This window comes from Grampus griseus (assembly GCF_964374135.1).
Source record: "Grampus griseus genome assembly, chromosome: 2".
Classification (NCBI taxonomy): domain Eukaryota; kingdom Metazoa; phylum Chordata; class Mammalia; order Artiodactyla; family Delphinidae; genus Grampus; species Grampus griseus.
Genome location: NC_139018.1, coordinates 78,657,295 through 78,684,706, shown reverse-complemented (window position 1 = coordinate 78,684,706; position 27,412 = coordinate 78,657,295). Strand labels below are relative to the sequence as shown.

Genomic DNA, 27,412 nt, shown 5'->3' with positions numbered 1-27,412 from the left:
TTTTGTCAATTAGAAAGAATAACAAACATAAATATAGTATTAGTAATGATGCAATTAGGACTTTGGCTGTGAACATAGCTATATAAAAGCTCTTTTACCTTTTCTTGGAAATCATCCACAAGTAAGAGAAAAATGGGAGGAAGAAAAAACAAATTCCATTTTTAGTGAGAGGACATGTGACTAAGATCAAGAAGAAAAAATGGGAAGAGAATTTAGGGTCTTGAAAGTGCCAGCAAAAGCACACTTTCTGAAAGTGGTGGCATACTTTGAAGTATAAGAGCCACATCCCTATTATTCAGCAACGGATATGGGTATTGGGGTGAGCAGAAGCCTTCCTGGTTCCACGCTGATTCAAAGAAGACTACAGATGAGCTATATTTGAAAAAAATACACCGTCTCTATAGTAACAGTGAAAAAGAGAACCATCTGTTGTTAAAATCACTGAGCCTTTAGAAGAAAGTTCTGCTCACCCTAACCTAACCTCTTGTGCATAGCTAATCTGAGAAACCCGCCTAATCAGTGGTAAAATAGAGGAGAAAAGGAAACTAGCACAAGCTCAATTTATAAATGAGGGAAAGAGCATCCGAACAAACTAATTGACAAGATAACATTCTCCAGAAAACATGTTGGCCTAGAATAGATGAAAATTTTGAATGCATATTTGGGTATGAATTTTAAGATACTTAATGAAGTATGCATTTCTGTGAGGGAAGGCTACAAAACAGAGAAATTGAAGAACCCAGGAAGAGATGAAATGTGAACTGGCAGAAAATAAAACAAAATCAAAGAAATGGAGACAAAATTAAAAGGAATGGGGAGGAACAGGCACTGTAGAACACTCCATAAGGGATATAGAGAGTGAAAATGAGAAACTAATAACTTTGAAATATAGGAAGTTTAGAAATAGAAGAACCTCAGTGTCTGAGTCCTTTTATTTATGAGTAATAGAAAAACTTAAACAATAAGGAAAGTTACTCTCTCTCATAACAAGAAGATGAAAGTAGTGTGGCTCCAGGTTAGGTTACAGTGTGACGCAATGATGTCATGAAAGACCAAGGTTCATTTCATCTTTCTGCTCTGCTGTCCTCAATCTGTGAGCCCAGTTCTCAGACAAGCTCTCCACATGGTCAGGATGACAACAGAATTTCCAGGTATAATATCCATACATAAGAGCAAAGGACTATATCCAGAATATATGAACTCCTATAAAAGTCATTGTAAAATATAGACAACCCAATACAGAATTGGCAAATGAATTGGACAGCATACAAATGGACAATAAGCACATGAAAAAATGCTTACCATCACTAGTTGTCAGGGAAAATGCAATTAAAACTACAGTGATGCACCACTACACATCCAACAGAATGGCTAAAATTATAAAGATTGACAGTATACCACGTGTTGGCAAGGACGTGGAGCAACTAGAACTCTGGAACTGGAACAGTGCTAGTGAATGTGTGTACAGCAACTTTGGAAAACAGTTTGACAGTTTCTTATAAACACCCACACAGTCCAGCAATTTTACCCCCAGATATTTATCCAAGAGCAATAAAAATGTATTTATACAAAAGTATTTGGACATGAATATTCATTGCAGCTTTATTCAAAATAGCCCTAAACTAGAAACAACCCAAATTCCGTGAACAAGGGAATGAATAAACAAATTGTAGTGTATTCGTTCGGTGGAATACTATTCACCAGTAAAAAGGTATGAACTTCTAATTTATGATTCCATTTTTATGGAATTCTAGAACTGGCAACAAAATAATCTATAGTGACAGAAAGCTGATCAGTGGTTGCCTGGGGCTGTGGGATACAGATTTGATGACAAAAGGGACTGAGCTAATGGAAATTGTGATTGTGGTGGTGGTTATTTGGGAGTATATATTGTCAAAATTTATTAAATTGTACATTTAAAATGTTGCTTATCAGGTATATAATTAGCTGAATCCCAGTCCCTGCTTTCATGGAGCTGAGTAGTCTAGTAGGGGGAAGATTGTTAATTCCACAAATATAATAGTTACTTAGGTATCTGCAGAGTTAAAGATGAGTGCTATAAGTGTGAATAACATAGGGACATAGCCGAATCTGGTTACCATGGTTTATTTCATAGTGTTCATTAACTTGTTCTTTCGATTCCAAGTATATAGTCATGTTCTTTGGGGATTGATTATTTTAAGGATAAGATTTTTATTTCTAGCACTTTATTTAAATGATCTCTCTAGAGTTTTTGCTTTTGAAAATATACCATATCCCCCCTTTATTTTGGCCTCAGGTGACAACCGTTGACAGATTTCAAGGTCAACAGAATGATTATATTCTTCTTTCTCTAGTACGAACCAGGGCAGTGGGCCATCTGAGGTATGTAAGGAAGCATTTTCATAATAGTGTTGAACTTTACTGTATGCTTTAATTTTGAGCTTCTGTGGCTAAGTAGTTTTAAATTTTATGTTGAAAGTTTAATTAATTAACTTTTGGTGCTTTTTGTTGGACTGTAGCAGTAGCATATTCTTTGTATAGTTAGTTAATCATTGCCATTGCTTCTGAATTTTTTGAATCTTAAATGTTTCAGTAATTTTAACTTTTTTACTCTTCAGGAACAGTCAGAGATAGCATTTAATCATAATATATATATATATATATATATATGTATGTATGTATGTATGTATCTCCTATGTCTGTTTGAAACTTAATGTCAGAAATTAAAGGAGGTAAAGTGGTAAAAAGTCTAAGAGTAAACTTTGCATTGCACAGGATTTCTCACTTTTCCCTACACAGTCTTTTAGCTTCAGTGTTAGGATAAAGGAACCATTTGTTCTCCCATGATTAAGAATTGTCAAAACGAACAGTAATATATTTTTATCATTTATTGTGATGTATTTATGTGCTGGGGATTTATGGGAATAATATCTCCTTGTTACAAAGCAGCCATTTAGTTTATATAAACGTTCATCTCATATGACTTACTAGCAAAACTATAAGGAGAGTTCATTTTATTATTCTATTTGATGAATATAAAAAGAAAATTCTGCAAGCTCTCATAATGTTGTCATTAAGTCAAGATCTATTTGGTGCTTAACCCAGAGTGATCAGGTTCCATTAGACCGATAACTTTTACGTAAGAGTAAACAAAGATGTAATGTTTCAAGAAATTGTTTCAATACTATAGCATTCTAAAATACAGTGTGTTTTTACTTAAGTGTCAAACATGTTTTGGAGACTAACTTTTCTAAAAAGCGGTTTCATTTCCACATTGAAATTTATAGCTGCTGCTGCATAGGGTATCATTATGATTTACATAATTAAAATCTCTTACCCAAACTCACAGTATGAATACGTGAATACTGCTTCTTCCTCTTCCCTTTTTCTTACTCTGTAGTGCTTTTTTTGTCTTTTTCACATTCCCATGACTTTATTTCTATGCTGTTTTTTACCTGACTTCTGGAAACTTAAAAAAAAATAAAGAGAAAGATGATGATAATAAAATGCTTATAAATGAAGGCTTAAAAAAGAACCTGATCTCATTGTTGTCTTACATATCTAAATTTTCTTTATCCAGATAAATTAGTCTTCTTTGTATTTGCCAAACTTCCCTTTTGGAAGTCTACCTTCTTCTTCGGGGGCTGCTGGTGGTGGTGGTAGTGTTATTAAATCATAGAGGGGAAAAAGTCAATTGACCTATGATTTACAATTCAACTCTCCAGATAGGTTAGGTATCTTAGCTAGAATTTTATCAAACTCCTCATAGAAGTTTTTGGTTTGTAGATACAATCTTTCATATCTTTCTTTTTCTAGGAAGTAGTAAAATATTTTGTTTTTCAAGTCTCAAGAGACCAAGGAAACCTACTTTCTTCCATATTTCTCTTTTTACTAATAGCTTTATTGGGATATAATTCACATACCATACAATTCACCTATTTTAAGTGTACAGTTCAATGATTTTTAGTATATTCATAGTTATGCAGCTATCTTCACGATTTTAGAACATTTTTATCACCCTATACCTGTCAGCAGTTACTCCCCTCCCCTCTCCCCTAAGCCCTTGGCAGCCACTATTCTACTATATGTCTATAGATTTGCCTATTCTGGACGCTTCATATAAATGAAATCACTTAGCATAATGTGTTCAAGATTCATCCATGTTGTAGCATATGTCAGTACTTCATTACTTTTAATTGCTAAATAATATTTCATTATTTTTTGTGTGAATTTTTTACTTTTTATTTATCCATTCATCACTTGGTGGACACTTGGGTTGTTTCTACTTTTAGGCTATTAGGACTAATGCTGTTGTGAACATTCATGTACAAGTTTTGTGTGGAAGTATGTTTTCCTTTCTCTTGGGTGTAGACCTTGGAGTGGAATTGCTGGGTCATATAGTAACTCTGTGTTTAACCCTTTAAGAAGCTACTAAGCCGTTTTCCCAAGTGCCTGCCTTTCTTCTTTTACCCACATCTTTTTTTCATCCAGGATAGACTAATCAGGTGATTGTTTAGGAGCCAGGCTATTGAGCGTCAGTTCCAGAGACCTGTTTTAGGACACTGTGGAGCTGTTTAGAAGCTAGAGTAGTGAGACATTTCTGGTTCCTTTTCCAACATTCATTGTTCTTGTCCCTACTGACTTGAATAGCCCAGCTACAAATAGAAATGCTTGTGACTTGTTCAGAGCAAAGCAGTGAAACTGTAACTTTCCTGCGTTGTCTCCTTGTAGGGGCTCTATCAGAGTGATGGCTTGTTGTTTAACAGTGCTGTTTCTGTCCAGCCATCTTCTGGGGACTGTGAAAGGTGGTAGTTCTCATTGCCCTGGTTTCAAGATACAGCTCCAAGGAACCCTGGCTTTTCATGCTGCCACCCTTTGCTTTTTTTCCCTGGTAGTTTGTTATGTTTATAGTGTTTGCTCATTCATTTAACAGATGTTCTTAGATCCTTTTATTATTTGGCAATGTGATGGGTTCTTGATATATAGTAGTAAATCTAACATTCATTATCTCTGTCCGCATGGAGCTTAGAATCCAGTGGAGGAGACATTAAACATGTCCTTGGAAAATACCTACATTTGATTCTGCAGAAGATTTTAGTCTAATTCTCCTCATGTACAGTGGAGATCGAGCTTAGTAGAGCCACTTAACTGTCCTACAGTACTAAGGACTGGAGGGAAAAGTTCCTCAGAGGAACAGGTTCATTGTCACTGCTCTGCCTAGAGATAGAGCCTTCTGGATGAGAAAGGGAGAACTGAATATCATAATACAGGGATTACCATGAAAACAACAGCTTAGGTCACCTCCTTCCACCATGCCCTCCCCACCTTTTTCCCTGACAACATTGTTTTAACAGTGTTTTTATTAAGTTTATAATACTTAGGTGAGAACTCATGCTAAGTATTTCCAGCATTGTATATCCAGTTACTAGTTTTGGAACCACCCACCTATAGCGTGACCCCTCGGGCTTCTAAGGGATGTGGAGGAAGTAAAAACAATTTGGCCTGCAGTGACCTAGAAGGTGACATTTCCTTCGTGAATCCAGGGTGTCACAAGTGTAGAAATTCCTCAAAGCTACTGCGAATGGGTATGCTTTCTCCTCATACCTAAATGAACTTCTCTTAGTTTGGGTTGCTGGGAGGTGGGGATACCCCCTCAACATAACTGCTATTATATATGATGTTGCACAGTCCCTCCTGATAAGGGAAACTAGATCCTTATCAAGGCCATAAAACACAATAGAAAATGAGGCTGAATTAGAGATATTCCCCAAATATCTTGCATTATGCAGAGACAAAGAAAAGCCATTTGATAAATATTCCAATTCCCGATTCTCTGTCTGGTTATTATATGATCTTTGTAACATTTGACCTCTGTAACACTCTTTAACACTTTCTTTCAGGAGTTAGGGATGACTGTACCAGATTTTATTATTATTCATGAACGTCTTCTCTTTTGTAGAATACTCGCAAATTTATAATAGCCATCTGAGCATCTCAAGAAAACAAGCTGTCCTCTGTATTTGAAACCAAAACTATATTTTCTTACTAAAACACATTCTAACTAATAGTGAAGTGAAATTAAACTTACATAGCCACTCTTTTATAATTTTTTTTTCCTTGTACACATAGCCACTCTTTTGTAATTTTTTTTTTTTCTTTTTTACATGGTCCTTGTTGGTTATCTGTTTTAAATATAGCAGTGTGTACCTGTCAATCCCAAACTCCCAATCTATCCCTCCCCACCCCACTTCCCCCCTGGTAACCATAAGTTCATTCTCTAAGTCTGTTTCTGTTTTGGAAATAAGTTCATTTGATTCAAGTAAATTCAGATAAAGTTTTAAGAACGTATTCTTTCTGAAAGATAAAGAAAGCTGCTATCGTTCATCAGATAGACAGCTACATGTATAGCTGACTCATGCATTTTGGCATTTTTATTACTGTTTATGTGAACACTGGGACCTAGTATAGTCCAGCCATTGGGCGTAGGTACTAGAGTAAATGCATGAATAAGAGATGGTATTATTATATCATTCGTCATACTGTATTTCTGTTTGTATTTGTAATTATTATTATAAATAAGTATAAAACAGTATGATAAGAGTTATCTAGGAAGTAAAATTTGACCCATTAACTTTGACAGAGCATGGGAATTTGGTAGGTGAAATGGAGCAAGGGCTGGTTTGAATTGACTCAATGGTGGTGATACAGTAAATTGGTAACTGACAACCGAACTGTATCGTAATACTAGTATAGCAACTTACATCTTTTTAATCAGTCATTGGTTATTTTGTGATTCTCCCCACCCTCTCCCCGCAAAAAAAACATAGAAGTTGGTAATAAAGCATTAACTTCTTACTTGGTTAACTAGTTACATAACATTGATTAACTTAATGTTTATTCTCTTAAATTTTTAAGAAGCTTAACTCTTTTTTTTAATTGTTTTTTTTCCTTTAAATAAAAGAAATGCTGCTGTGGAGGAATAGAAGGGAAAGGATGGAACGATACAATGGGGTGGGGCCATGTGCAGCCTTGAGTGTCAGGCTCTGAGGTCTGGACACAGTCCTATAGCTATGAGGTTCTCAATCTTTTGTGGACTGATTATTAAACAGGCACATTGCTGATGAGAGGTCTGGGGCAGAGGCTAGGTGTCTTCAGGTTTAACACACTCTCCAGGTGCTTCCTAGCCAAGGGCTGCAGACACACCTGGAGGCAATACCAAGGAACAGAAGGTTTGGAAAGTGGTGCTCTAGGCAGTATTGCCACAGCTTAACAGGAATATTTAGTGGAATATGTTTTAAAAATAAAAGGCTGCATAAATATGTTACTAATCTTGATATGTTTTAATTCATTTTATTTGTTTCTCAAAGGGATGTCCGTCGCTTAGTGGTGGCCATGTCTAGAGCCAGACTTGGACTTTATATCTTCGCCAGAGTATCCCTCTTCCAAAACTGTTTTGAACTAACTCCAGCTTTCAGCCAGCTCACAGCCCGCCCACTTCATTTGCATATAATTCCAACAGAACCTTTCCCAACCAGTAGAAAGGTAAGCCTACAGGTGACCACATTAGCAAAGAGCATCATCACATAAATCATCTGAACACTGGTTTAGAGTGCTCCTTACACTAAGGAACTGAATTAATATTTTCTATGTAAAAATAATACCAGCTAACATTTACTGAGTACTCACCACATATCAGGCAACTTCTCTGATCCAGTCTCCAACATATGGAAAATGGGGTTAATAAAACCTATTGAACAGGTTACTAATAGGAAATAAAATAATGTATGTCAAAGCTAATAGCCTGATACATGGTGAGTACTCAATAAATGTTACATTACATACATGATCTCATTTCATCTCAGTAACAGCCCTGTTCAATAGGTTTTCTTATTAACCTCACTTTCCATATGTTGGAAACTGGGGCTCCGAGAAGTTAAGTAGTTAAGCCACACATCTGAGTAGATGGAGAGTCCAAGATTTAAAAACCCAGACAGCCTGACTCCAGAGTCCATGTTAATCATCATCATACTATACTGCCTCTCTTCAGCTTTGTAAGGAGAACTTAACTAATTACTTGATAACAGAGTAATAACTGGTTTAACTCTTGGAGAACCCTCAAGAAGCTTGCATTCTGAGGGAAGGTGTCAGGGAATAGCACAAACACTTAACTCAGAAGTGCCACTCTCTCCTCATCCCTGCTACCCATCTCCTATCTCCCCTTCTTTCTTCCCTTTCCCACCCTCAGCTCCCAGAGGTAACATTATCCCTTCAGTTTCTGGCTTAGCCTTACTTTTGCACAAAGGAGCAGGTAACTTTATTTTCTTACGTTGTTTTCTTTCTTACATGAAGGTCAGCATACTATAGACTTTTGGGCTTTGTGTTTTTCATTTAATGAAATGTCTTGGAGGTCCATTGAATTTTAAATAAAACTGTCTTAAATGTTCACAGTATATTTCTTTTCCCCACCTCTCTTTTTTTTATTTTTAAAAATTTTTTTTTATTTTTTCATTTTTTGGCCTCACTTGTGTGGCTTGCAGGATTAGTTCCCTGACCAGGGATTGAACCCAGGCCCTCGGCAATGAGAGCATAGAGTCCTAACCACTGGACTGCCAGGGAATTCCACCCACCCCTCTTTAAAAAAAATAATAAAGTTAAATTCTGTGTGTTTGTTTTGTAATAATGTTAAGAACTTTTTTTTAATTGTTTTTTTTTCCTTTAAATAAAAGAAATGCTGCTGTGGAGGAATAGAAGGGAAAGGATGGAACGATACAATGGGGTGGGGCCATGTGCAGCCTTGAGTGTCAGGCTCTGAGGTCTGGACACAGTCCTATAGCTATGAGGTTCTCAATCTTTTGTGGACTGATTATTAAACAGGCACATTGCTGATGAGAGGTCTGGGGCAGAGGCTAGGTGTCTTCAGGTTTAACACACTCTCCAGGTGCTTCCTAGCCAAGGGCTGCAGACACACCTGGAGGCAATACCAAGGAACAGAAGGTTTGGAAAGTGGTGCTCTGGGCAGTACCATGGACTCAAGCCCTGGGGGCTGAGGGCTGGGAGCATCTCCCCATCCTCTGCTCAGGAGACAGTGTGAGGGGTGAGGAGGACTGCGCAGCCCTGAATCTCAGGAGAGGCTTCTCCCAGCAAAGCCGCCAGAAAATATGCAAATACAAACAAACAGAAAGACTTCCATGCTTTAAAGGCAATATTCCGTAGTTGTAACAGCATGGCAGTCTTTGCACACAGAAGTTGTGACCGTTACAGGAAGTGACCACCGTCCAAAGAACACCTGCTTATGTGCAATACCACCGTCCTGCTTAATTCTGAGAAATGCTATTTAATGTACTAAATATTTCTAACTTTATGTGCTTTAAATAATTTGTCACTTTAAGGTGAAATCCTTTTTCTTGATATGTTTTTTACCTCTATGATTTTCTGAATTGTACAGTAAGATAGGATGAGACTTTATAAAAATTTTACAATTGACTTTAAATAGGAAAGTTCTTAATCTTTATTCTCAGATGGTTTAGAAGAAGTGCACATTTTCTGTTTTCTTCATTTGCTTTACCACTTTACCTACACTGATAGAGTGGTGTTTCTCAGGTTGTTGTCAGAAGCTACTGCATCAGAATCACCTCGTTCTCCCTCAGACCTACTGAATCGAAATCACTGGGGGGCTACAGCCCAGGCCTCTGTTATTTAACACTTTCCCCACATGGTTCTGATGGGTACTACAAAATTTACACCTTAAACTACTATTTGCCAACATTTTTGACCATACGCTTTATTAGTAAAGAAAAAAAAATCTTGCCGGAATTCACTGGGGATCCAGTGGTTAGGACTTCATGCTTCCACAGCAGGGGGCACAGGTTTGATCCCTGGTTGGGGAACTAAGATCCCACAAGCAGCATGGCATGGCCAAAAAAAGAAAACTGGCAAATATTAACCCTCATGACTAACAGTCTATATATTAAGTAATAATAAATGATAGCTTCTTATTTTTTAGAAAAACATAAATGGGAATAATAATTTTAATATTTTCTTTGTGAATAGTCTTGAGACTTGCCTTTGGAGCGTATGTGGTATTGGAGACCACTACTTGAGACCATGTTGATGGTTTTTTTCTATTCAAATGATTGCTTATTTGTTATGAATTTTCTACATTAGTTAGTAGACCAAGACTCATGTTTTACTTACCAACTTGAAATTATATTAAAAGCTAGTGACTCTTAGCTCTCTCCTCATCTCTGCCTTTTCTCAATTTAAATTGAATCACTTCTCTTCATGAAATCCTTATTCGACTCTAACACTTACATCTTAATGTCCTCTTACTGTTCTTATTTCCTCCAAACCCTAATAGTCAAATAGTGTTCATACGTAAGATGGAGACATGGGCTTCTGTTGAAGTGTTAGCTTTCAGTGTCTTTCACTCTATACTTAACTTTCTTTTTCTTTTTTTTTTTAAATTTATTTTATTGATGTATAGTTGATTTACAATGCTGCGTTAGTTTCTGATGTACAGGAAGTGATTGAGTTATACAAATATACACTCTTTTTCATACTCTTTTCCATTATGGTTTATCACAGGATATTGAATATAGCTCCCTGTGCTATACAGTAGGACCTTGTTGTTTATCCATTCTATACATAATAGTTTGCATCTGCTAATCCCAAACTCCCAATCCATACCTCCCTTACCCACCTACCCCCACCCCCCCGGCAACCACAAATCTGTTCTCTATGTCTCTGAGTCTGTTTCTGTCTCGTAGTTAAGTTCATTTGTGTCATATTTTAGATTTCCACATATAAGTGATTATACTTAACTTTCTTTTTGCCGTCTTCTAGAATGGAGAGAGACCATCTCATGAAGTACAGATAATAAAGAATATGCCCCAGATGGCAAACTTTGTATACAACATGTATATGCATTTGATACAGACCACACATCATTATCATCAGGTAAGTTTTCTCAAAATTGACTCTTATTTTTCTTGCTGGAGAATCTTCTCTGTTGCCGAATAAATCTTTAACATATTTGATTCCTTGCAGGAAACCAGCTAAACCAAAGTAGATTACTATTCATGTAACATCCATATTTTAAAAACATCTTTTGTAGATATAATTTGGCATACAATAAATTCCACATATCTAAAGTATACAGTTTGATATGTTCTGATATTTGTATATATCCATGAAACCATCACCATAATCGAGATGATGAACATATCCATTATCCCCAAAAGTCTTGCACGTACACCTTGATAATCCCTCTCCTCCCTCACCAGTTCCTTTTCCACCTTCTCCAGGAAACCAAGGATCTACTTTACGTCACAATAGATTAGTCGCCATTTTTTAGACATTTATGTAAATAGACTCATACAGCATGTACTCTTTTTTCCTACTTTTATTCAGCATTATTTTGATATTCATTTATGTTTCAGAATGTATCAGTAGTCCTTTTCCTTTTATTGCTGAATAAGTAATCCATTATACAGATTACCAAGTTTACCCATTCATCCAGTGATGGACATTTGGGTTGTTTCCAATTTTGGCTGCTACAAATAAAGCTACTATGAACGTTCTCCTACAAGTCTTTGTACTTTGTCTCGGGTAAATTTCTAGGAGTGGAATGGTTGGATAGTATGGTAAGTATGTATTCAACTTCTTTTAAGAAACTGCCCACCTGTCTTACAAAGTGGTTGTACCATTTTATATTCCCACCAGCAATGTATGAGAGCTCACACACACTTACTATGTTTGGTCTTTTTATTTTAGCATTCCGGTAGGTGTGTAATGGTCTCGTTGTGGTTTTAATTGGCACTTCTCTAATAACAATTGATATTGAACATCTTTTCATGTGATTATTTACCATCTGCATATCTTTGAGGATGTGTCTGTTTAGGCCTCTCACTCACTTTTTTGGGTTGTATTATTGAGTTTTGAGAGTTTTAAAATTTATTCTGACTACAAGTTCCTCCTCAGATGTTTGTTTTATGAATATTTTCTCCTAGTCTGTGACCTGTGTTTTCATTTTTAAGTGTCTTTCAAAAAACAGTTTTAAATTTTGACAAAGTCCCAGTGTATCAAGTTGTTCTTCTGTGATTCATGCTTTTTATGTTCTAAAAGAACTTAGCCTGACCCAAAATTACAGGGATTTTTTCCCCTAATGTTTTCTTCTAGAAGTTGTATAGTTTAATTTGCTATTTAGAGGTATGCTACATTGTGGGTTAATTTTTTTTATATGGTGCAAGGTAAGGTTGCATTTTACTCATTTGCGTGTGGATATCCAGTTGTTTCAGCACCATTTCCTGAAAAGGCTATCTTTTCCCTCTGTTGACTTGCCTTGTCATTTTTTTTTTTTTTTTTGAGATTAAAAAAGCAGTTTTTCAAATTGAGATATAATTGACATATAGTTTTAGTTTCAGGTGTATAAAATAATGATTTGCTATTTCTATATATTACAAAACAATCACCACAATAAATCTGATTAACATCCTTCACCACACAGAGTTACACTTTTGTTTTTTCTTATTTTGAGAACTTTTAGGATCTCACCTTGTTTTAGTAGAAAAATCAATTGGCCACGTGTGTGAGAGTCTACTTCTGGGCTTTCTATTCTGTTCTGTTGATCTTTGCATCTTTCCTTTTTGCCTTTACTACACTACCTTTATTAGAGTTTCTTTATCGTAAATCTTGAAATTAGATAATGTGAGTCCTTCAGTTTTGTTATGTTTCAAAATGGTTTTGGCTGTTCTAGTTCCTTTGCTTTTCTGTATATATTTTAGAATCAGCTTGTCTATTTCAACCCCCCAGAAAAAGCATGTTGAGGTTTTGATTAGGATTCTGGAGTATTACTGCTTAGGATCAATTTGGGGAAATTAACATCTTAACAATATTGAGTCTTCTTTCCATGAATATGATACCTCTCTCCACTTCTTTAGGTCTTCTTTGAATTCTCTCCTCAGTGTTTGGCAGTTTTCAGCATACAGGCTTTATACATATGTTGTTAGTTTTATTGCTAAGTATTTCACATTTTGTGCTGCCATTGTGAATACTACTTTAAAATTTTTTCAGTTTCCAACAAGAGAAACAGTTCCTGAAGAGAGAAGCCCAGCTTTAGCTCCAGACTGCCATGGGGTAAAAGGGAAGCCAGGCATATAGAGCTGCTCCAGTGTTCTGGTTAAGTGGGACAGGAGCCTGTGCCCTGCTGCTCTCTCCCTGCCATGGCCTTGTCTCAAGGCTTGGTTCCTTCTCACCCCTCACAGGGCCCCTTGATTGAAGTCGGTCCTTTCTTGAGTTGGTGTGGCAGTCAGTCCTAATCAGCCACTGTTTTTCCAGAGTGTTACAATAAATTCCTTTGCTAAAAAATTTAATAGCTTTTGATATTGTTTTTCTCCCTGAGGATGTAATGTATGATCTCATCATTATTATCTGATATCTAGGCAGGCATATTCCATGGAGTCAGTAAAACTTAGGCCATTATCATCAGAGTTGTTACATCTGTAATATAACATGGCCAGCAGTGTTTTGGAGAATTCTACAGTGACAGTATCAATTAGGAAGATAATGTGAGAACTTAACTTTATAAGCCAGTGTCTTTTTATTTGGATTCTTTGATGTCTTCCCTCTCTCTCTCTTTCTTTTTTCTTTTTTTTTCTCTTTAGACTTTATTACAGCTACCACCTGCTATGCTAGAAGAAGGTGAAGAAGTTCAAAGTCAGGAAACAGAATTGGAAACAGAAGAAGAGGCCACGCCTGCTCAAGCTGACATTGTACCTAGTCTAACAGATGCCAGCTCCAGTCAAGAAACCTCAGCCTCTCAGACTGAGACCATCCCCAGTCACACAGGAGACAGTTCCAGTTCAGAGGCCATCCCTACTGAATCCGAGATCACTGCTACTGTGGCAGAACCTGTAGCTGTACCAGCGGAGAATAACACCCCTCAAGATGCCACATCCGCCCCCAGAGAAACCAAGTAGCCAAACTGTAGCCCTTCTTAGGGAGGACATTTCATTTATAAAGTCTAGGTAAAGTTACCTTTTGTATTTTACATATTCTTCTGCCATTTTAATGGCACTAATTAATATTCAGTCCTTATTTTTGTTAGCTGATCTCAATGTTTGTCTTCTGGTATATATGAAAAAAGAATGTGTGTGAACAACTCCAACTTTATTTGTCCAGTCAGAAGAATAAATAACCATTCCTTTGATATTTTGATTATTAAATAACTATATCTATAATCATACCTACATTAAAAGAATTTTCTACAGAGTAATAGTTCACATTTTTAGTGAACTTCGCTAAAGAAAAGGACAAAATATACTGGAATTAACTACAAATGACTTCAAGCAAGTGTCCAAATTGGGGAGGAAATCATTTCTTCTACCATAATGTAAGATGCTCAAGTCATGTTTCTTTCTACCCCTCCTTTCTTTGCTGTCTTCCTGGATGGAAAGGCGTCAACACCATAGGATATAAGTTGCTCCGATCCATTAAAGAAGGCATGCATTTCCTTCCCCCAAATCTCAGAATGTGTAAAATCACCTAGAATGTCTCTTTATTTTGGGGGCCACTCCAGGCCTAATGAATCAGAATCTCAGGGTTAGGGCCTAGGAACCTGCATTTTTATTTTTGCAGGTGCTACACAATTAATGTTTGAGTTGCTGGCCGAATGATATCAGATAAGGCTGGTGAGGCTGGGCCAAGATTTGTCATTCATCTAAGCAAGAAGGATCTGGCAGATCCATTTGGGCAGGAACAAAGGTCCAGGGTCCGGGCAGTGAAAATCAGTGAACTTAATTAATTCCTGTATTCAGGATGGATTTCTTCCAATGCAGAGCTTCTGAGTTTTCTGCCCTGTTTAGTTCTCTTGATAGATAACCAGCCATAAGGAGACCTTAAGGTAAAAACGTGCTCCAGATTTGGGAAGGCATCTGTACTAGGACCTTGCTACTCAGGTGTGGTTTGCAAATCAGCAGCATCAGTGTTGCATTGAAATTTGCTAGAAATGCAAAAGTTTGGGCTGTACCCCAGATCTGTTAAATCTCAATCTGCATTACAGCAAAGTCCCCAGGTGATTCAAATGCACTTTGTAGTTTTAGGAGCGCTGTACTGAGATTACTGTGCCGTCCTCACATCAGTGAGAGGTTGAATGGTGATCCTATGATGGTAGAGTTTACAGTGAGTATGACTGTTTTCTGACAATGGACCTCTGCTTATAAGGTCCCTGGGCATGGTGACCAGAGAAGAGATGAATATATGTATGTGGGAAGGGTGAACTTGTCCACTAGTTCTCTTCCGCATTCCCACATCTGCTAGAGTGGCTAAGGGGAGCATTTCCCCAAATCTACTGCATCTACCTTTAGGCTTGACCGTGTCCAACGAACTTTTGAAGAATTAAGCAAGAATTGCACACTGCCAGTGACCAGACCAGTGTTTCTCATCTTGATATTTTGAAGCAATGATGAATTCATAAGGAAATTAAACCCAGAATGTCAAGTCAGTGATGTTTTTGAGTGACTAATGTTGGCTTAAGTTTACCAGTCTGTGGTGGGTAACATTCAGACTCCTGTCTTACAGTGCTTCTTGCAGCATCAACAATTGTGTCGGGTGGGGAAGGGGACGATGAAAGTGATGGGATAATAAGGGGAGTGAAATGCCAAGGAAACGAATGTAGGAAGCCTAGGTCTGTTTGTTATCAGAGTTAGGATGGAGCCAAATGGTCTGTTACATAATTTCTCTGAGTGTAAGAATTTGAAAGCAGGTGTCATGGGCATCTGTATGAGGACTTGCACTCAGAATTATGTTCATCTGTGAATATATAGTATCAGGCTAAGCAAGAGGGAAAGAAGCTTTACCATATTACTGTCTTTCCTGGAAAAGATTGATTTTTCCCTCTGCCCTTTGGAGGAAATGACTCATGAGACCTGCAACCAAAGTAAAGCAAAACTGTTGTGCTGCTTTCTCCTTAAATAAACCATTTTCCTAACACTGTATATCACTCTGTCTAGCTGGGTGGCTGAACGTTTTTCTTTGCTGCTTGGTTTTCTATCACACTAAAAAGAAAATTTTAACTGCAAGATGAATAACTCCTTTGCCTCTGTCAAATTAAGAAAGGGATGATGAAAGTGGGACTTGCATTATTTTAAATTGTTTATTCACTGGAAAGGCCAGTGAACTGCAGTTGACTATAGAATTGTGGAATTTTTAAAGGAACTTAAGAGATCTTTTCTAAACTTAAATAATGAGGAAACTGAATCAGATGGTCTTAACCAGGGTGGCAACTGTGGGAGACTGGGGTAGAATCCAATCTATAGTCCAGGGCAGTTTTGTGCCTTTTTTTTTTAATCAACCACACATGAGTAATTGCTTCATAAATTCAAAATTTTTCCATTTAATTTGGGATTACTACAGACACAGGTATTCTAGCCAGGTGACCATTTCAGATTAGTGTTCCCATTGCTCTCCATCCTGTTTTTCATATCTGAATATGTCGTGATTTTGGAGTTTATTTTTAAAAGCAGACCAAAAAGTCACATGCCAAGAGAAAGAGCATGAAATGAAGCAATTCAAGTATTTAGACTTTTTTTCACAAAATGCTGAGTTAAGAAAGTACATTACCAGCAGTTGGGAATAAATAGCTCTATTGATTTGGGCAAATGAATGAGAAGATCTAAATATTATCAGGTCTCTTGAAGTTAGTGCGATGATAAAAGTTGATATTTTGCTAGATACTGAGAGAAATGGTATACATGGGCCATTTGTGCTCCTATAAAAAATGAAGTTTTTATGATCAGGGGACAACATGATATTGTAAAACAGACTTTGGACTCATCCAGACCTGACTCAAATTTTACGTAATTTGCTCATCAGCATTTGGTTTGACCTTGACAGGTGTTATAACCTCTGTAAGTCACAGTTTTATCTACAAAATGGGGAAAAGATCTGTTTGTTTGTTAATGGGGTAATGTTTATGAAAACATCTGGCACCTGGTTGCTTGGTAAATACCAGTCCCACCCTCTGCATTTTCCCCCAAATCTTTGAGACAGTGTAGGATATTGCCAGCCAGTCCTCTGACTTGGGTGCGTAGCTATGCCCCTATCCAGGGAGTATGGAGGAGGATTAAGAAGGGAACACGTGGTGGCAGTTGACCTTTGAAGATCAAGGGTCAAATTTACTGATTGGAAACCTGGAAATCAGCGTATGGCAGCATTGAGGATGGTCTCTGCTGAAATTAAAATTTCTAGCAGAACAGCATACCCAGATGGAGATAGTAGGTACCATTGTGCTTGGGATATATTGGTAACATCAATTCTGTATCCTGTACTCCCCCACCCCGAGATCATCTATATTGTTGCACTTACCTAGCTTGAATGTGCTTTTTCCTTTTTATCTTGTACTCACATGGTATTTTAGAGGTGTTTCTTCAATTAAAATAAGATAAAAAAGATTTTTTAAAGAATGCTGACCCTTTTGCATGCACCAGAAGAGCAGTTAAAAACAAGCAGTGCCTTGCTTCCTGTGAAAAATGCTTGGCAGTTAGCCTTTGTAATTATGAAGCAATCATGTTAATAGATGTTTAAGAATAATACAACTGGAGCTGTACAGAGCCAAGGATGGAAATGAGCACATGAGACCATTTTTTCTTTATCCATTGCTATTCTTCAGTGCCCGAGAAGGGGTTTTAATTCAGCGGTAACCAGAAGCTTTGGACACTTTTTTTCTTCATAGGGACAACCCTGAGCTCAGTCCCCTGGAGCATGACTCAGAATGCAGCACAGTTACTGCTGACTGCCACCTTTATTGCCAGCTCTACCTTTTGGCTTACACTTATTTCATTAGCTACTTAAACTTCTGCACTTTCATATAAAAGATGGCTAATCCCAGTATTTCTCAACATATGTTACAAAACCACCCGTCTTCAAAAATACTTTGAAAAACATGTTCCATGGTCAAATAAGTTTGAGGAACACAATTAATTATCATTCCCCATTTGCAGAATAACAATGCATTGTTAGCTAATTAAAGGTTCTTTCCTGCAGGAAAAAATCATGTTAACTTTGTTTAATCTAGCATTTGATTATCGCAAGCTTATTTGACCATAGAACTCTTTCTTTTTCTTTTTTTTTTTTTTTAAATAAGACATTCTAAAGAACTAGTTCCTCAGAACAGTTTGGGAGCCAGTATTTTTACATTAGCAAGTGAACTTTGATTCCCCCTTAGAAAATTAAGGGGATAAGAATATACCAGCTCCAATACGCTACTTTGTCATAAGGATTATTTTGAGCTGAAGGCAGTTGACAAACAGCAGATGCAAGAAGTATTCTCTGTCCTTGTGCTTCTGCCTAAAAGCAGGGCATAAATTTCCCTTTGTAAAGATGACATAAATTTCCATTTGTAAAGGTATCCTCTCTCTCCTGTACCAGGAAGAAGACAACAACCCTTATCATGGGACACAGAGATGATGCTGTGAAATGAGTCTGCATAAACAAACCTTACTAAAATGACCCTTATCTTCCATTAATTTCCCCGTGTATTTACTTGCCCACAATCTACCACCCCTAAAAGCCCAAACTGCCCCCCTTATTTTTTTGCCTATTTACTTCTCCATAATTTATTGTCCTTTGTTAAAATGATATATAAGCTTCAAAGCCTAACAGCTTTTGGGGGGAGTTTTTACTTTTCTGTGTAGCCCCCCTGGAAGTAAAGTTAAAAACATCAATTAAATTTGCATGCTGTTTCTCCTATTAATTTGTCTTTTGACAGTTTAATTCACAGGCCCCAGGTACAGACCTAAGAAGGTAAAGTCTTCCCTCCCCTACAAAAATAAGACTTTAATACATCGTTTTTCCATTAAGTAACCAGAGGCTAAAGTAGCACAGCTGAAGAAGAACGTAGAGGTGAAGTGATTTGTACAAAATATCGTATTATAGTGTAATTAACTTTTGAGTGTCACATGGTATTAATAGCAACATCCTGAAAATACAAATGAATAGAAGTTTGATCAATGTACCATGACATTCGTTCGTGTGAGCCTTCTAAGAAAAGGTCACTGAGCATTCTCTGTTTACATTTTAATTTTAGAGTCCAGGATTTCACACTAACCTTTTCTCATTTCTTACTGTGCAGTAAAAGGACAGTCCGTATTTCCAGTGTGTCTTGTTTTCTCAGTTCTCTAAATGTTTGTTTTCTTTAAAAGTCTGTTTCAAAAGGGGAAAAGATTTAGCGTGGTAAATAGGGGTGGACAAGAGATAATAGAAGAAAATTTAGGCAAATATGAAGAAAATTTCCTTAAAGAAGAATGTAAGATAAAGGACCCCAAAAGTTACCTTGCATAGGACATGTTGAATTGTCTCTTGGTTGATCTCCAGAGATAATGGTCCCCACCATCCTCTCTCTATCTTTGACTTACGTCGTACATTGACCCAACACTCTTCTTGCAGTAAATCTAAGTGCAAGAACCTCAATGGTAACTGCTTCTCCTTGGAAGATACCTTGTTTAATATAAATGGCTCTTTTGAGAAACTGATTTTATTGACCTTTTTAAAAAAGTCAAGAGTTCTTGATAGGAAGTGATCGTATAAAATACCTTTTTCTACTCTCATTGATTGGTTCATTTTGAGGGGAGTTTTCTTCTGGTTTTTAGTTCAGTTATTTACAATAAATGTGGTTACTGTATTATGGTATTTTCATTACCCATTTTCTTCTAGTAGCACTTTCCAGTGCTGATTTCTTCTAATCCCAGACTTCCCCAAGAATAGTAGTGGAACAAGAATAGAGCTAGTTAATTTGCATTTTATTTTGCTGGTTGACTACTTTTCACAGAAGTGAATTGAATTAAAAATAGTAAAAAGTTGGGGCTTCCCTGGTGGCGCAGTGGTTGGGAGTCCCCCTGCCGATGCACGGGGCACTGGTTCGTGCCCCAGTCCCGGAGGATCCCACATGCCGCGGAGCGGCTGGGCCTGTGAGCCATGGCTGCTGAGCTTGCGAGTCCAGAGCCTGTGCTCTGCAATGGGAGAGGCCACAACAGTGAGAGGCCCGCGTACTGCAAAAAAAAAAAAAAAATAGTAAAAAGTTGGAAGGTGTCTTTGAAACTATCTAATTCTTGTGCATTCATGGACTGAGTACCTACTGTATGTCAGGCAACAATGCCATAGTTCGTAGGTGAGAACACTGAGGCATTGGGTGGTTTGCCTAGGACACTATGGTTCGTTGAACTGGGACCAGAACCACCATCTGACATTCAGGCAAATTCCTTACCTTGCTGTTCTTTAAACTTATTTGCTTGAAACAAATCCAAGTAGAAGGAGCAACACTTAATATTTCACAGATGAGTAAGGCAAGCCTACTAAACAATTCCTCTCAGGTTTAGAATACCAGAGAGGAGACCAGGTTGCCAAAATCAGGATAGGAAATAAGAGGTCTATGAAAAAATATGCTTTAATGTTACAGTGCTTATACTTAACAGGTGAAAGCCAAATTAATACTTGTTTTGGATTGAAAAAGGTATGAGAAACATATAATGGGGAGGGGCTATAGTAAGTAGTATTTAAGTGCCAAAATGTGAATTATCCTAACGCTGTTTTAGTTTTGGGCAAAGTCAGAACAGTTTAAATAACAACAGTTTTAAATGAATGTAATATATGATAAGGGAAAAGTTAGAATTTACCAAGACCTGTACTTTAAATTGCCATTATAGGCAAACCTCAGAGCTATTGTGGGTTCATTCCAGACCGCTGCAATAAATTGAATATCACAATAAAGAGAGTCACACTAATTTTTCAGTTTCCCAGTGCATATAAAAGTTATTTTTATACTATATTGTAGTCTATTAAGTATGCTAAATAGTATTATATCTAAAAAGGCATACATACCTTAATTTAAAAATACGTTATTGCAAAAAGAAAAATGCTAACCATCATCTGAGCCTTCAGCGAGTCATAATCTTCTTGCAGTAATAACTTGCAGGATCACAGATCACCATAATAAATATAACAATAATGAAAAAGTTTGAAATATTGTAAGAATTACCAAAATGTGACACAGAGACACAAAGTGAGTAAATGCCCATGGGGAAGTGTTGCTGATAGACTTACTTGACACAAGGTTGCTTCAAACCTTCAATGTGTTAAAAACATAGTATCTACAAAACAATAAAGTGAAGTGCAATAAAATGAGGAATGCCTGGTTCAGCCTTCCAGTTTAACTCTACCTGCCGCAAACCCAACGTTAGCACATCTGGGAGCTGAAAAGAACATCTGTGTGAGCTAAAGTTCCCAGGAGCAAACGTCTGTTTCTAAAACAACTCAAAGCAAGACGCTCTTATGCAATTACAGAAATCAGTTGCGGTTTTTTAGAGGTCGCCATTGCAACTCTTGGTCTAGTTGGGCTCATTAAATGAATGGGCTCATCTGAGCAAGTAGAGAATGTGTTTCCTCTGCAGAAATACAGTCGTAGCTTTGGTGAAAAGACTCATGAATGTCAACTGTCATTGACACTTGAGAAATTAAATTGGTCAAGTGGTTCTCTTAAATTGACATGGTACTATGAATATTGGGCATGGGTAGTTTGGCCTGCTTTTGAGCTACATAAAAATGGAACCGTACAAAATGTACTTTTTTTTGTCTGCCTTCTCACATAGATTGTAATAACATGAGGTAGGAATCAAGATTAACTGAGCACTATTTATTAGATCATTCTTTCTCTCAACACTATACTGTAATCTTTGTCATAAATCAAGTAATTGTATATGTGTGGGTCTGTTTCTGGAATTGTTCCATTGGTAGAGTTTTCTTGTGCCAACATTTAACTGTTTTAATTACTGTAGCTTTACATTAAACCTTGACATCTGGTTGTGTATTCTCCCTTAGCTATATTCTTCAAGATATTGGCCACTCTTAATCTGTGTATACACTTTAGAATCTTCCTGTCAATTCTAAAAAAAAGCGAAAAAAAACTTGCTTGGATTTTTATTGGGATTGTATTGATTCTATAGGTCAATTTGGAGGAAAACTGATGTCTTCATCATTTAGGAATATGGTGTTTCTTTCCATTTACTTAAGCATTCTTCAATCTCAATAATGTTTTGTAGTTTTCTAGATAAAGGTTTTGGCTGTCTTTTGTTAAATTTATTCATATTTGATTTTTTATACTACTATAAATGGTACTTTTAAAACTATATTTTATTATGTTTTGTCATTATTTGTTACTGGTATATAGAGATACAGTATCTTTCTTGTATGTTGCCCTGGTATGTAGCGATCTTGTTGAATTCACTTATTATAGTATGACAGTACATTATTTTGGGTTATCTACATACATAATTATGTCATCTGTGAATAATGGTAGTTTTATTTCTTCTTCTTTGATCATTATACTTCTTATTTCCTTTTTAATCTCTGTGCCTTTTACTTCCCTTTTCTGCTTATTGGCTTATTGAAGACCTCCAGTACAGTGTTGAATGGAGGCAATCAAAATGAGTATCTTTGTTTCCCCCGAATCTTAGGGACAAAGCTTTTAATATTTCACCTATTGCTATAGGTCTTTGTGATACCCTGTATCAGATTTTAAGAGTTTCCGTCTATGCCTAATTTGCCAAGTGTTGTTGTTGTCATTGTTTTTAACATGAATGGATGTTGAAATCTCTATACAAATACTTTTTCAGTGTATCCTCAATATGATTATATGCTTTTTCTCCTTTATTCTGTTAATGTGGTGAATTGCATTGGTTTATTTTTCAACCTTTTTTTTTCTTTTTTAATTTAGTTTTGGCTGTGTTGGGTCTTCGTTACTGTGTGCGGGCTTTCTCTAATTGTGGCAAGCGGGGGCTGCTCTTCATTGTGGTGCGTGGGCTTCTCATTGCGGTCGCTTCTCATTGTGGAGCACGGGCTCTAGGCGCGCAGGCTTCAGTAGATGTGGCACACAGGCTCAGCAGTTGTGGCTCGCGGGCTCTAGAGAGCAGGCTCAGTAGTTGTGGCGCACGTGGTTAGTTGCTCTGCGGCATGTGGGATCTTCCCAGACCAGGGCTCGAACCTGTGTCCCTTGCACTGGCAGGCAAATTCTAACCACCAGGGAAGTCCCTTGGTTTATTTTTCTATTGATTTTTTTTTTCTTCTCGTCATGGGCCAAAATTGCTACTCTTTACATGCCGAATAAATTTTTAGTTGAATACTGGAAATTACAAGTGCTATGTTGTTGAATGTTTGGATTTTGTTGTCTTCCTTTAAAGACTGTTGAAGCAGTCTTTATTAGCAGGCAGTGACTTGTGGGTATTAGTTGACCTTTTTGATGTTTGTTTTTAAGCTTTGTTACACAGGTATAGAGTACTTTACTCTAGGACTAGTTTAGCTCTTTCACTAAATTGTGACCTTTCTGTGGTCACTGCCCCAGGTGTTCAATGAGGTGTCTCTACTCGAGCTGGTAGAAATTTAAACCTTGATTTTCATCAAGGTGAGCTCTGGGAAATGTTTAGCTTATAGCTCCCAGGCAGTTGTTATTCAATTGACTTCATGGAGTTTCACACTGTGCATGTGCATGTATAGATTAGTATTCAGCCAAAGACTTGAGGGGACCCCTCTTCAGACTTCTGGAGTTCTTCCTATGCATAACTCTCTCCTTTCATAGACTCTGCCCCCAAATTCCACCCAGCTCAGCCTCCTCACGTTTTAGTTCCTAAAGTCAGTGAGACTGCTGGGCTTCTACTTAGGTTCTCCTTCCCTGTGCTGCCGTTTGGAAATTACCTCTCAGCAAAAAGCCAGGGCAATCACAGGGCTCACCTTGTTTTGTTGTGTTTCCTTTCTTTCAGGGATCAAAGACCTTTGCTGCCTGTTGTTCAACGTCTGAAAATAGTTGCTTCGTATATTTTGTCCAGTTTTCTAGTTGATTTTAGTGGGATGATGAGTTACTACTTCATGAGCAGAAGCAGAGGTTCTCACATTGATTGGTTTTTCAAATATTAAAGTGACCTCACATTCCTAATAATTTTAAAATAATTGCTGTATTAAGTTACTAATATTTTTATTAGGATTCTTGCATCTGTGAGAATTATAGAGATTGGTCTATAATTATTAAGATGATGATGATATTACTTTTATCAGGTTGGGTATCAAGATTATGCTGACCTCATAAATTGAGTTGTAAGTATTCTCTCTTTCTTCTTTTAGTGGAAGAGATTTTGTAAAAGTGGTGTTATTTCTTTTTTTAGCATTTGGAACAATTTACCAGTGAAGTCATCTAAGCCTGGAGATTTCTTTGTGATGTTTTAAATTTCAGATTTAATTTATTAAATGGTATAAGACTATTCTGTTTCTTGTTGTGTTGGTTTTGGTAAGTTGTGTTTTTATAGGAATTTGTCCATTTAAGCTGAATTTTAAAATTTATATGGGCAAAAGTAATGTATAATAACTTTTCAGCACAGCTTTAGCTATATCGCGCACATCCCATATCATGTTTTCATTAACATCCAGTTCAAGATGTTTCCTAATTTCCATTGGGACTTTTTTAAACACATTTTTTCATTTTCTTTGAAAATGTTTTGGAACTTAATAGAGGTGGTGGTTACACAAACTTGTGAACGCACTAAATACCACTTAATTGTTCTCTTTAAAATGGTTAACTTTATGTTATGTGAATTTCACCTCAATTTTTTAAAAAAAAAACAAGAATGCCTTTTAAGAAGTGGGTTTCTTAATTTCCAAGCATTTGGGCATCTTTCTTATCTTTTTGTTATTAACTTCTAGCTTTGTTCCACCATGGTCAGAGAACGTACTCTGTATGATGAAAATCCCTTGAAATTTGTCAGGACTTTTATGGTACATGTTTCACATGCACTTGAAAAGATTGTGTATTCTGTAGAAGTTAGGTACCATCATATGTATATACACACACATATAAATTAGTGTTATAAATTGTTAATTATTTTGTTCAAATCCCTTATATTCTCACTTTTTGTCTGCTTGTTCTATCAGTTACTGAGAGAGGTGTGTTTTTAAAAAAATCTGAGTGTGTTATAGGCTTATTTCTTCTTTTAGTTCTATCAAGTTTTGCTTTGTGTATTTTGAGACCATGTTATTAAAAGCATACAAACATAGAATTATTATACCTTCTTGATGGATGGATTTTTTCAGTTATTTAGAAATGTGTCTCTTTAAGTCTAGATATGCTTCTGGCCTTGAATCACTACCTTGTCTAACATTAATACAGCTATACCAGCTTTCATTTGGTTGCTTTTTGCATGGCATATTTTTTCCATTCTCCTACTTAAACTTTCTAGGTCCTTATATTTAGGGTTTTCCTGTTGTAAGGAACATATCCTTAGGTTTAGGATTTGATTTTACCTATTTATAAGTAATACGTTGAAGACACAAGACTTCTGGGTGAGAAGCAAAAGACTGCATCACTCACAGGACAGCAAGCAGCATGGGCATCAGCATGTTTGTTTGCATCAGTTCCTCTTGCTTCCCGAGTCCCACAGAGGTGACCTGGAGGGCCCTAACGCGTCCCTGCATAGTCATGGGTTGTGTTATAGGAGAGGAACACTGGGGAGTCCCCCACTTTTACAGTAAGCAGCAAGCAAACCTGTTTGTTGTCCTCACCCCTCAAGGTTTCTTGCTGCAAACTCAGCCCTCTTGGGAAATGACCTGAGTGAAGAGCAGCCTTGTATTCTTGACACACCCACCAAGAGCGTGTTGGGATACTCTGTGAGCTTATTTATTTCTCCTTGTAATTCTGTCAATTTTTGTATAATGTATTTTGAGACTATTTTATTAAAAGTATACATATTTAGAATCATTATACCTTCCTGATCAGCAGACTTCTTTATCATGTAAAAAATGTCCCTCTTTAACTCTAGTAATGCTCCTTGCCTTAAAGTCTACCTTCCCTTATATTAGTTTTAACTACACCAGTTTTCCTCGGGTTAGATTTTTCATGCTGTATCTTTTTCCATCCTTACTCAGTCTTTCTGTGTCCTTATATTTAATTTTTTTCTTTTGTAAGCAACATGTATAATTAATATAACCTTTGTCTTTAGAGTAGATCATTTTAATTTTATATAATTTAAAAATTTTTATTTTATAATTATATAAAATTATATTTTTATTTTATATAATTATAAAATTATATAAATTATATTTGGGTTTATTTTAACCATTTTACTCTCCTGTGTTTTATGTTCACTTTTCTCATCTTTCTTGCCTTTCTTTGGATATATAAAGTATTCGTTATTATTTTATTTTTCCCATTCTTTTAGTTTGTAAATAACACCTTTTTTGGGGGGGGGGGGCCACACTGCTCAGCTTGTGGGATTTTAGTTCCCCAACCAGGGACTGAACCCGGGTCCTTGGCAGTGAAATCACCAAGTCCTAACCACTGGACCCCCAGGGAATTCCCAATAATACATTCTTTTACCTGTTATCTTCAAAAGTACAGCAGGCATTCTTGACTTATTACAGTCTACTAAGAATTAATACCTGTTCCACCTCTCACATGATACTAAGACTTTGTAATACTGATTTTATTCAACCCCTCCTACTTTGTGTTATTATTCTTATACATTTTATTTCTACATAAATTTTTGTAGAAATTTTTCTACACTCCAATAAAAACATTATTATTGTTTTGCAAGTTAATATTTATTTTGATTAACCCATACATTTACCCTTTCCATTGCTCTTCTTTCCTTCATATATCTTTATTTTTCATCTGGAAAATTTTCTTTCCTTATGAAGAGTTAAATCTGTTTAATATTTCCTTTAGTGTAAGTGTGCTACTGACAAATTTCTCTCAGTTTTTGTTTATCTATTTCACCTTTGTTTTTTGTTTTTTTTGCGGTACGTGGGCCTCTCACTGTTGTGGCCTCTCCCGCTGCGGAGCACAGGCTCCGGACGCGTAGGCCCAGCGTCCATGGCTCACGGGCCCAGCTGCGCCGCGGCATCTGGGATCCTCCTGGACCAGGGCATGAACCCGTGTCCCCTGCATCGGCAGGTGGACTCGCAACCACTGCGCCACCAGGGAATCCCTCACCTTTGTTTTTGAAGGATATTTTCCCATGTATCTAAACTGTCAATTATTTTCTTTGAGCACATAAAAAATGTCATTTTATTTTCTTCTACTTCCATCTCTCTTTGGAAAAGTCAGGTGTCAGTCTTTTGTTGCTTCTTTCAAAATGATATCTCTTTTCTCTAGCTGTTTTTTACAATTTCTAGCTTTGTTGTTGATTTTTAGCAGTTTGCCTTGCATGTGCCAAGGTGTGCGGTCTGGTTGTTTTCTACTCATCTACCTTCCACTCCACTAATCTTATCTTCTGCTCTGCTCTATTTGCTGTTAAAGCTACCTATTGAGTGCTACTATTAGTTTTTGCATTTTCCACCTCCATAATTTTCATTTTATTCTCTTTTAACAAATTCCATTTCTCCATCTTGTAATCTATTTTCT

The 27,412-nt window shown here is 36.8% G+C and overlaps 1 protein-coding gene across 3 annotated transcripts in view; it reads left to right on the top strand.

The window, feature by feature from the left end:
- The window catches only part of AQR (aquarius intron-binding spliceosomal factor), a 121,683-nt gene that overhangs the window by 89,055 nt on the left and 5,216 nt on the right, over positions 1-27,412 (top strand). Inside the window, exons 32-36 of one of the 3 annotated variants that reach the window (XM_082649007.1) lie at positions 2,279-2,364; positions 7,350-7,524; positions 10,825-10,938; positions 13,644-14,006; positions 23,784-24,986. In XM_082649007.1, the coding sequence (XP_082505133.1) occupies positions 2,279-2,364; positions 7,350-7,524; positions 10,825-10,938; positions 13,644-13,958 (690 nt within the window). In that variant the 3' untranslated portion in view covers positions 13,959-14,006; positions 23,784-24,986. Of the gene's footprint in view, positions 1-2,278; positions 2,365-7,349; positions 7,525-10,824; positions 10,939-13,643; positions 14,162-23,783; positions 24,987-27,412 lie in introns of those variants that run through there. The other 2 variants (XM_082649008.1, XM_082649006.1) reach the window with 2 other exon arrangements.